Source organism: Zophobas morio, unplaced genomic scaffold (assembly GCF_036711695.1).
Source record: "Zophobas morio isolate AGI-343-1 ecotype UQ-CSIRO unplaced genomic scaffold, CSIRO_AGI_Zmor_V1 ptg000062l, whole genome shotgun sequence".
In the NCBI taxonomy this organism is placed as follows: Eukaryota; Metazoa; Arthropoda; class Insecta; order Coleoptera; family Tenebrionidae; genus Zophobas; species Zophobas morio.
The window spans coordinates 1-10,918 of record NW_026972167.1 but is presented as its reverse complement, the minus strand read 5'-3'; the positions used below and the strand labels follow the sequence as shown (position 1 = coordinate 10,918).

Here is a 10,918-nt window from a genome sequence, read left to right as displayed (position 1 = left end):
CTTTTCTTCATAAACATTCAATAATTAGCTTGTTGGAGTCCTTTTATTATAAATTTTTTTTGTTTACAAACTCAGCCGCCAATAAATATTTATAGTCAGAGTTATTACAATTTTGTACGGTTTTTTTTCTAAGTTATATAATAGTTTTTAAAGAAACCAATATAAAACTTTCTCTAATTTTTTAAAGGAACTCGCTTCTAATAATTAGTTAGTTAAAGCAATTATGTATTATTTCAGGGGGGAGGATTTAAGCAACGTAAGGCTTTGAAGAAAAGACAAATTGCACTATATTTATTTAAGTGAGGAAACATCACGTGCATAGTCTGGTCCCACTGACGCCGAGGTTAGGCACGCCTGAATACCACCTGGCAGATCCTCTGAAAAGAAGATAGGGTGGATCACGTAGGCGTCGCCGTTCGCCTGGTGTATGGAGGTCGGCTATAGTAAGGCTCAGTTATTACTATTGCAAATTATTTTTCAAGTCTTAAACAGCCTAAATATAATGAATTGGGTTTGGAGCTGCTTAAAAGCACATATATTCTCAGTATCCTGCCATCTAGTAGCGTAGTTGGTTAATCTATTAATAAAGTAAAACTGAAAAAGCAATCAAATCAACTATCGGTTTCTAAATTATTGGTATTTAATTAGATATTACTCTGTTATAACGCTTCAAGTGTATTTCATAAATATATTCATGTTTAGCAAGAGTATTACGATTAACCCTTTAATGGGCAAAACTCGGGCTTAAAATAGGTTTGTTTTAAGTACACTGGTAACGAAATTTACCACTTTCTTATGTTTTGTTGGTTGCTGCCTAATCCGTTAGAACATGGTACTCAAACTTACCAGAGATTGTTCTAGAGACCGATCTTGTAGTTTAGTTTCATAGACCTACCCATGCGAATTGAACCTGGGCGTTAAGTGGTAAAAATAGTATCCAGTAACCTTTACGGGGTTAAGTTACCGAAGTTCTTCAAAATCTTGAATAAATATAGCAGTAATAAGAGTTCGGAATTATATACCTAATGTTTATATTTCACGGCTTCTAACTAATCATCAGACAAGTATCGGCCGATTTTTTTTCTATAATAATAAATACTTTATCATTCAAATAGCACTTTGCTGGGTCAAAACCTTTAAGAATTCCATATATATTTGTTAGTATCACATGGATTGTTTTAAGTATTATATATAAGTTTTAAGTCAAACACTACATTCCTAGTTACCATTTAGTCTTCGATTTTGAATGTTTTTCAATTAAGATGTTCATTTTTTACCTCCAGAGTTATGTTTGGCTATATCCTGAATTATTCCATTTTAGCCTTTAAATTTTGGGCTTTTACCACTTGATTGTACAATTTCCTGTTGTATATAAATGAAGAAAGGCAATGAAGCGGAAATGGGTTTAATGTATATATGTGATAAAAACCCTATTTAACACCAATAAAATTTTAAAGGAGAATAGAAATTAATGCAAAAGAAGAAATCTCTCCCTGTTTAGCAAGAATACTTCAAAAAGCTAGTACCCGCAAGAAAACTACGGCCGCTTTACCTAGTTAGATGAAAAAAGTTCATCCTACAGTTGAAAAATAGTGAAAAGACTCAAAATTTTTTTTGGTCGTTTCAGTGTAGTTTCTTTTCTATCTCTTTACGATAAAGTTAAAAAACTTCTTTATCTCTCACTTACGTGACTGAGCTCTTGGTTCTTTTTCTATGCCTCTATTTCTATAAACTAAGGCAACATTTTGCATTCATCGCCCTTTAGACTATAGGCCTTTTTTAGCTAGAGTCTTTGGGACTAAGTTCCTACTCACCCGTCTTTGCCCTTTAGATAAAACAACTTTACATTTAATACAGATCGGCTCTATTGTCTGAGGTCCTTAGCACGCACAAGCATTAACGAGGGAAAACTACCAAACGATCGGGAAAAAATTCAGTAACTTAGGATATATGGATCCACCTTAAATCAGTTGAACCTAGTCAAAATCAAGTTCCACCGTGTAGGATGTCCTTATTATCAACTACTATTTGCTACTGCTCGTGCTGTGAGAGGATCTTATTTTAAAAAGTGTCTAATCACGAGTATCGAGTTCAAGGTTAATTTTAGGTAGAACGACCGGAACATTGTTTTTTTTAAGAAATTTAATAATAAAATTATTAAGAAAAAAATCATTCATCTAAAAAGTAAAAGAAGTAAAAACTGTAGAGTTACGTTAATATAACAATAACTTGCCACATTCGGATGGCCTCTTGCCATTCGGTTGTGTTCGGTTGTTGTATGAGTATGTGATAGTACTATATATACAACCCGGCCATTCTAAAAAAAATTATTTTTTTGTATTTATAAAAATCTGCTTATGAAATTAAAATTATTACAAATTAATTTCTTTATATAATGTCATGCGGGTAATCGCTTTACTTGAAATATTTTAGCTACAGAAAGAAAGAACTACAACAATTAGGAAACCAGAATTTTTGATTATATATTTTTATTTTGAAGACGTTGCCTTGCTAACACCTGCTCTTTGTTTTCAAAAGTATGATTTTCTTCTAAAGTGTATATCCCAACATGACTTTGCAAACGAACCGAATCGTCAATCTTTGGCGGAACAATTCGCTCGTGATTGCCTAGAAAAAAAAAATTAGAAATTTACATAATTTATAAAACTGATATTAAATAACTAAAAAATTAACCGGCGAGAATGCCAAGCTGGACGGCCCTTTCCAAGGCGGCTTCAAGGGGGAGATGCTCCTTTTCGGCAATCTCGTGGATAGCAAGAACACGTGTGGAGGCCGGAAATCTTATAAAAAGTAACATTTAATTTAAAAATCATAAGCACGTTGTTTATAAGTAGACCTATCTTTGGTGTGGTCAGCTGCAAGTACAGATTTATTGAACATGATTTCTATGTCTTTCTAAATTATTTTTTTAATTATAAATTTTATAAAAGGTCAATCGTAAAATAATAATATAATCAGAAAGTAAATTATTAAAATTATTTTTTGTACAACAATTTTATAAATTATACTTTTTAAAACTCTATAATTTCCGATAAACTCGATTGAAAGAAAATATAATTTATTTTTTAAAAAACTAAATAAATTTATTAAAAAAAAAATAAAGTAATACAAAAAAAATTTGGAAATCTAAAGTGTATTTTTTGAAAAATTAAATTAAAAAATAAATATATAAATTTTAAAAAAAAAGGAACAAGATAACTCTCTTAGTCAATATATTTTTTATAACTAAACAATTAGAAATATTTAATTTTAAATATTCTAAAAATAATATCTATATTAAATAATGAAAACATAAAAAGTTAAATACATAAATATATATATAAATGAATATAAAAGAAAAAAAAAATTATAAAAAAACGAATAATTTTATTAATAATAAATAATATTAGACATGTAGAAAAGTTAAATAAAATAAATTCATTTTTACTATTTTTTTAGTTTTCTAAATTTTTTTTTTTTAAAATTCACAAAGTTTTCTGTATAAAACTTTAAAATCGCGTAAAATTAATAATAATAATAAAAAAATAATATATAATGATTATAAATAATAAGAATATAAACCTTTTAATAATAATACTTCATCTGCTAAAGTAAAAATACACGCTAAACTTTTTTTAAGCTTTAATAAAGCATTTAGTTTTTAATTTTATATTTTTAATAAAAACTTTTCAGTATAAGCAACTTATACCTTTGTGTTATTCTTTTTTATTTATTATATTAAAAAATCATTATAGATCTATACAAGTTTCATATACAAACTATAAAAAAAATAAAAATATATATAAAAATTGTTTATAAAAAAATAAGTTTCTCTCAAAAAAATAAAACAAGTTTGGAAATTTTATATATATACTAATAAATAAAGCACATTTTTATATTCTTGAAGAGCCGCTTCGCCTCCGCAACGTTCAATGAGCTGAGATAAAGTGAAGTGTCTAAAATATAATAAACATATATATTTATACACTAAAAATGTTTATATTACTTTTTTTATATAATTGAAAATGAAAAACTTATATGATTATAATATGTAGAAACTTATAAAAGTAATAAAAATATACTTTTTCATATAAAATTATAAAGAAATTATACAAAAAATTGTTTAAATAAGTAAAAACTTTAAAAATAACAATAATATATTTTTATAATATAAAAACTTTCAAAAAAAAATAAGTAAGCTATACATTTTTATATAGAATTAAAGAGAAAAAATATAAAATACTATTTATAATAAATAAAAAATTTTTAAAAAAGAATAAAAATATATTTTTGTATATAAAAATTCTGTATTACTTTTTTCATATTACAGAAAAAAATTATATATTATTATAATAAACAAAACAACTTTCAAATATTATAAAAATTTATACTATTTTTTTCGTATACTTCAAAAAAAAAATAAATTCAAAACTTGTATTTTTCATTATATAATTTTTTTTTATTACTACTTCTTTATTGTTTTTTATTTGTTTTTATTATAAATTTTATATTTTCAGGATTTTTATTATTATTATCGTTTTTATTATTTTTTTAATATTACAGGCAGTAAAAAAAAAAAAGTAGCATGCTATCGATATTATAAAGTTTATATTATACACAAGTAATATATTTAAGAAAAGAAAAGTAAATATAATTATTATATATGAAAAACAATTAAATTAATAAAATATTTATTAGATATAAAAATGTTTACTTTTTCCTTTAAAAGTAAAAAAAAATATTATAAATATATAAATTCCTTTTTAGTTTTCTTTATTATTACATTTTTACCTTTTATAAGAAAACTAAAATTTCTAAAAATTTTATAATTTAAAAATACATATAAACAAGAAAATTTCTTTCTAAATCAACCTTTTCAAAAAACTTTAAAGAAGAACTTAAATCTTGAAATCCAATTCAAAGGAATTAAGAAATATATAAATCTTAATAATAGTAACATAAAAAATAAATCGAAATTATTCAGAAATGATAAAAAAAAATAAAAAAAATTCTAAAATTAATTTTAGCAAAAAATCGATATTTCCAAAAAGGTACGTTTACTATATATGTTTAAGGAGCCCAAAACTCCGTATACTAAAAATTTTGATAATAATGCACCATATGAATATAAAAAAAATAAATTTACTTAGCAATTAAACTTTTTGAAAAACTTTTAGATAACCATAAATCGAATTTAATATAATTTGTAATAAATTTAAGTAAAAAACAAATTAAAAAATATGTCTGGTATAATTAGAAATTACTACTAAAATCAAACTTTTGAACAACTTTTAAAAAAAATAATTTAAAGTTAATTCTATGAAAAAATAAAATAATTTTATAGATTACTATAATAATTAAATTAAATAGTATAAAGTTAATAAAAATTTCTGTTAAAAACAAGTTTTTATGAAACCTGAAATACGGATATAAATCTATTAAAACAAACTTTTTAAGTAACTTTGAATATAAACAAAAATCTAAATAAATAAATTTAAAAATTATTTAATAATAAAAATATACGATATTATAAATTAGTATAAATAACTATTAAAAGAAACTTTTAAAGAAACTTTATAAATAAATTAAAATAATTTATATATAATTAAATAAACAATTATCTTTTACTCGATATCAGTCAAAGCAAGAAAGACGCCGCCAGGAGAATGAGTAGCGATGTAATCTACAAATACTTTTTTCGTTTCGGGTGAAATATTGTATAACTGAAGCAAAAGCAGATTTTTTAAAAAAAATGAGTTTTAAAAAAAATTTAAAATCAAAATTATTAAAATTGAAATTAATTAAAAAAGAAAAATTATGAAAAGTTAAATTTAATTAATTAGTTCATCCAAATACTATTTAGATTTTAATAATTCTTTTTTGCTATCACGAAAGCGGTAAATTAAATTTTTTTTAATATCAAACATTAAAATAATTATTTAAAATTTCTAACCTTAATTTCAGTATACAAAAAATAGAAAACAGTTAAATTTATAGAAGAATATTTTCAATGGTAAAATAGCATTATAATATAATTTCGTAAAGCGGAAAGAGAAGTAAAAAAAGTTATATTCTATATTTTTTTAAAAAAAAATTAACGATGCAGATGCATAAAATTAATGCAAATAAAAATTACTTTTTACAATAAAGTAGATTTAAAAGTAATTTAAAATAAAAACTGAAAAGTAATAAGAAATGCATTAGTGATAGTATTTATTGCTAAGTAAAACAATATCAATAAAAATAAATACAATTGAAATAAAATAAATTTAACAAAAAATAAATTTATTATATATAAAAAATAATCTAAAATTTACTTGAAGCCAAATTAAAAATAAATTAAACGCAAAAAAATATAATATAAATTTAGTTGCTATTAATAATAAGTTTTAAAATCATCTAACAAATGCATGAAATAATTTATAAAACTGTAAAATAACATAAAATCAACATGATATTAGGAAAAAAATAAAAGATCCATCTTTAATTTAAAAATTAAAAAAATTAATTTGTAGTAAAAATTTAAATTAATAATAAAAGTATCGGTAATAAAGTTTTTATTATGTAAAGGTTTTTTAGTTTTTATATTTTTTGGTAACATAGTCACAAATACAGTAAATTAAAATTTAATAATCATTAAAGATTATTATAAATATACAATAAATGATATTAAAAAGTTTAGCGAAGTTATAAAAATAAGATAATCGAACGTAAAAAAAATCATGAGTCCTTAACAGATATTATCTACATCCAAAATAGAATAGTAACAAAAATATTATTTTCATAATAATTATATAAATTTTAAACATAATTGAAAGTCAGCCAATTAAAAAAAAAATTGATAAACAATTAGAACGGGAGCAAAGAATTTACTTGCAACAGAAAATTTTTTAAAAAAATTAGTTACAAGTAAATTTTAAAACAAGTAGATATTAAAGAAAACTATAAATTAACCAAATTAAAAATATATATTTATAAAAAATTAGTTTATTTTTAATTTAAAAATTATTTTTGTACTTATAAAAATTATACTTTAAGAATTTAAATTGTAAGTAATTTGTTTCTAGGCAACAGCGCAACTTGTAGCATAAAAAATTATTAAAGAAATTCTCTATAGTGTGAATTGTGTATTGAAAAAAATAGTATTCTAAATTACTTAAAATTCAATTATTTTAAAAAAATTATTATTTCTAATAAAATTAGTATAAAATAAGAAAAAAAAATTACCGTTAATTCGTTCTGATAAGTAATTCGGGCGTACATAATCCTCGTCTTGGAATGAGCAAAAAAGGCACGCGGAACAGTAATTTCCTTAACTTTTTTTAATATACTTCTATCAGCGCTAATGGGAATTTCAAATTCTAAAAAAAATTGGTTTTATAATTTCATTAACTACTTTGAAATAAAAAAATATATTAAAAATTAAGTACTTATACAAAGCAAAGTATTAAAAAAAAATTTAAAACTTAAATTTTTCTTTTTAAAACTAAAAAGTACAAGTCGTGGCTTAGCAAAAAGTATGAATCTGAATTTTCCAAAAAAGAAACCAACCTTTTGCAGCACGGCGTATAAATTCTACATAAGAAGCCAAAACTTTACCGGAAATCCCTTCAGTGAATACACGTAACACTGGAAAACTGTAAGTAGCGACGTTAATTTTAAATTATAATTTTAGTAGCGATTTTTATAATACTATTTTCTGTTGCCTGCATTATCGTGCACGGGCAGGATCTCTTCATCATCAAGAAGTGTTGAGGTATGCTTAAGTGGAAACTAAATGACATAAATTTAGTTTTGTAGATGTCTTAGTGATTGAAAAAATAATAATATACATTGAACATAACATTTTAATGAATAAATAAATAACAAAAATATGGGGAAAAGCCACTTTATGAATATTGTATTTTTAATAACTGAAACAACAAAAGTTTGTACTTTCTTATAAAGAGTAGTATAATAGCGTGGGTAGGTAACAATTTTGGCTCTAAAGTCCCAATATCTAAGCGAAAGCTTCTCCGAACGAAGTTGTTAGTTGTAATCTATTATAAGCTATTCGAGAACACAATCTTGCCAAGAAACTAAAAGCAGGCATGGAAAGAGTAAAACCAGCAACGTTTTAGCTCGTGTCAAAGTTTTTAAGTTAAATAAAAATGGTAGATAACGGACAAAACTACGATAATATTATATATAAAATTTTGACGGTTTAGTGGTATTACAAGGTTTATTTAAAAACTCCGTAAAACACAAGAACTGTGAGTATTTTCGTAGTTCGTTTAACAGCTTTATGTTATAAATAACTCGTATTCCGTGAAATTGAATAGCTATACGACGTCTCAGCTAAAAATAAGCTCAAACTTAATACATGCTTGCATGTCCTAACGTTTACCTATAGTTTTAAAAAAAAATCTGGCCTGTAAAAAGCAAAAGAATAGATAAAAGGAGCGATGCGGTATTTCAGATTCATAGTGCTCTGAAATGAACAAAGTTCTTAATCTCCACGTTAAATTTTCTTAGAAGTTTAGAGGTATAACCTTTTTAAATGAGTAATAATAATTAGTCAGCCTCGTAGCCCGTCATAGTTTTTAGTTCCTTAAAAAAGATTTAAAGCGTATTTCAGGAATTTTTAAAAGCAGCTAACGGAGCACATAAAGGAATTTAATATAAATTTTGTACACTTTATCCAATCTTCGTAACCAACTATCTTTAACGAACTTCCCAACGAAAAAGCATATAAGAAAAAAAGTCGGACCTCCTTAGGTCAGATCTAAGATATGTATTATTTCATAAAAACTACTACAACTATTACTATGCAAGCAAACTGTTTGAAGAATCAAAAGTTAGCCTTAATAAGTTAAATCTAGCAAGTCCCTTAGAATAGAGTTGCATACCCATGAGTGTCTAGCGCTTTTTTTTTTCTCGACAATCCTTCCATACTAATAAGCTCAATGCTATACGAATTCTTTGAGTAAAAAGTGTCTAAGAAAACCACGTTTAAAAGAAGAAGGCCTCCAGTTCTGTGTATAAAGAAATTAGTGGTGAAGAAGCGCAGAGATCTTTGCTCTTGCTTCTCTTTATTCAGTATGAGCCAAGGATTATTAGTGTTGCTGATCTCGTTCCTGTCCGCTAATATAGATTTACTTTTAAACATTAATGCAGTGTTTTTCCTAAGACTTTTTAGTTTTAACACCCTGCTGTACGCGGCTGTGCGAAGAACATTAAAAGTGTACACACGAAGTTAAAATTAATTTTAGAGAGCATTTTTTATTAGAAAACTTAGTATATGGGCACCATTCTACTACAAATAGAGAGCGTGCCACTCGCAATTTAATATAAAATTTAAAAAATAATCAAAATAGTTATTTATTCCTTTTTATATATATTATATAAAAAGCGTAACACTCTAAGGGAAAATAGCAGAACACGATTAGATTATCATACAAAGTAAAATATAAATTTACAAAGCACTTGTTAAAGAATAATCAAAATAATTAATTTCTTTTTATATATATTATATAAAAAGCGTAACACTCGAAGGGAAAATAGCAGAACACAATTAGATTATCATACAAAGTAAAATATAAATTTACAAAGCGCTTGTTTGACATAATGCTTGATGAGCCCCTTTTCAAAAAAAAAAACCATGGAATTAAAATATATTCCTTAATGAGTAATAAAAAAGTCCAAATACTAAATGCGCTGCGAAGCTGTATGCACAGCAATACAACAATCACAGTAAACTAAATTATAATTAGGGCCCATGAAAGTTTATAATTCAGAAATCATTATAAAATGCTAAATTTCATAGAACTTTGAAAAGTATAGTTTTATTTATTATAATAAAAAAATCCATTTTCCCAATTAAATTAAAAAGTATCACTATTTCTACAAGAAAAAAATATTCACTTCATTTTTTTTTGCTTGCGATTTTCCTTTTTCCTGTTCAAAGATATAAATAATAGCACAAATGTAAACAAATAAAAAAACCACCAAAATTTTCTGCTTTTCCGCATTTCTCTTCTGTTTTGCTCCGAACTCACTATCCTCCATTTTCTATAAACGCAATTAATATTTCTTATAAGAAAAATTAAAATGCTTTACCAAATCAGCAATGCGCATCGCTTTCGTAGTTTTTTTCAACCCTTTTAAAACAAGATCTTCATTTAAATCCAATTCTTCCATTTTTTCTCTTCCATAATTCAAAAGAAAATTAGTTGCAAAAAATATAAATTTATAAATTTAAACTAATTCTTTTTTCAATATTCAAAAAGCGCTTAACGTCAAACTGAGATACAATCGTCAAAGACTTTCCTATAAACAAATGAAAATCATATAAAAAAAGAAGCTGGGAAGCAAACCTACCTAACCCCCCCGCTCGGGCTGTCCTACCCACGCGATGAATATAATCATCCTCCTTCAAAGGAAGATCAAAATTAATTACGCAATCCACGAGAGGAATGTCCAACCCGCTAAACAAAATTTTAAAAACTTAAAGATTCAGAAATTAAAATAAAAAAATAAAACCGGCTGGCCACGTCGGTCGCAACGAGGATGGGCACTGCCCCTCCTCGAAAGCGTGCAAGCGACGAAGTTCTCTAAAAAAAAAAATTAATAAAAATAAATTTAATTAACATTTTAAAAATATATTGAATCATATAAAACCTGAGATTGAGTAATTTTTGAGTGCAAAGGAGTGCTTAAGATGTTCAGCTCGTTCAACATAAGATGTATTTTATGACAAGATCTCCGCATTACAAATTTACAATAAATTATTAAAAAAATAAAAATTTACAAAACTATAACTATAATAATAATTATAAATAAATTATACAAAAGTTTCAATATCTTACTCGCAAGTGGCCACGAAGATGATCATTGACTTTTCTAAAAGCTTTTCGATGCAGTAATACAAATAGCAGGC

The 10,918-nt window shown here is 24.8% G+C and overlaps 2 protein-coding genes across 2 annotated transcripts; both read right to left on the bottom strand.

Annotated features, from left to right (window-relative positions):
- Positions 1–291: 291 nt before the first annotated feature.
- Positions 292–7,302, bottom strand: LOC135143503 (uncharacterized). Its single transcript, XM_064075381.1, has 10 exons — positions 7,228–7,302; positions 5,629–5,723; positions 3,890–3,956; positions 2,858–2,916; positions 2,695–2,801; positions 2,519–2,628; positions 1,942–1,960; positions 1,815–1,879; positions 847–891; positions 292–438 (listed from the first exon to the last, which is right to left on the bottom strand). Exons 1-10 carry the CDS (start codon positions 7,261–7,263, stop codon positions 292–294), a joined length of 750 nt encoding a protein of 249 aa, XP_063931451.1. The 5' UTR covers positions 7,264–7,302.
- Positions 7,303–9,857: 2,555 nt separating this feature from the next.
- Positions 9,858–10,912, bottom strand: LOC135143494 (uncharacterized). Its single transcript, XM_064075359.1, has 7 exons — positions 10,848–10,912; positions 10,660–10,741; positions 10,522–10,592; positions 10,360–10,466; positions 10,099–10,308; positions 9,988–10,050; positions 9,858–9,936 (listed from the first exon to the last, which is right to left on the bottom strand). The coding sequence occupies exons 1-5, from the start codon at positions 10,871–10,873 to the stop codon at positions 10,229–10,231; spliced, it is 366 nt and encodes a 121-aa protein (XP_063931429.1). The 5' UTR covers positions 10,874–10,912; the 3' UTR covers positions 9,858–9,936; positions 9,988–10,050; positions 10,099–10,228.
- Positions 10,913–10,918: the final 6 nt, after the last annotated feature.

What these genes read in the sequence shown, in the direction of transcription:
- LOC135143503 (XM_064075381.1), bottom strand. Translation starts at nt 7,263, where the DNA reads ATGTACGCCCGAATTACTTATCAGAACGAATTAACG. An exon ending in CTTGCTTTGACTGATATCGA is followed by an intron (nt 3,957 to 5,628) that starts GTAAAAGATAAT and finishes ATTATATTTTAG; the next exon opens with ACACTTCACTTTATCTCAGC. An exon ending in GCTGACCACACCAAAGATAG is followed by an intron (nt 2,802 to 2,857) that starts GTCTACTTATAA and finishes ACTTTTTATAAG; the next exon opens with ATTTCCGGCCTCCACACGTG.
- LOC135143494 (XM_064075359.1), bottom strand. Translation starts at nt 10,873, where the DNA reads ATGATCATCTTCGTGGCCACTTGCGA. An exon ending in ATCTTCGTGGCCACTTGCGA is followed by an intron (nt 10,742 to 10,847) that starts GTAAGATATTGA and finishes TGTAATGCGGAG; the next exon opens with ATCTTGTCATAAAATACATC. An exon ending in AGCCCGAGCGGGGGGGTTAG is followed by an intron (nt 10,309 to 10,359) that starts GTAGGTTTGCTT and finishes ATTTGTTTATAG; the next exon opens with GAAAGTCTTTGACGATTGTA.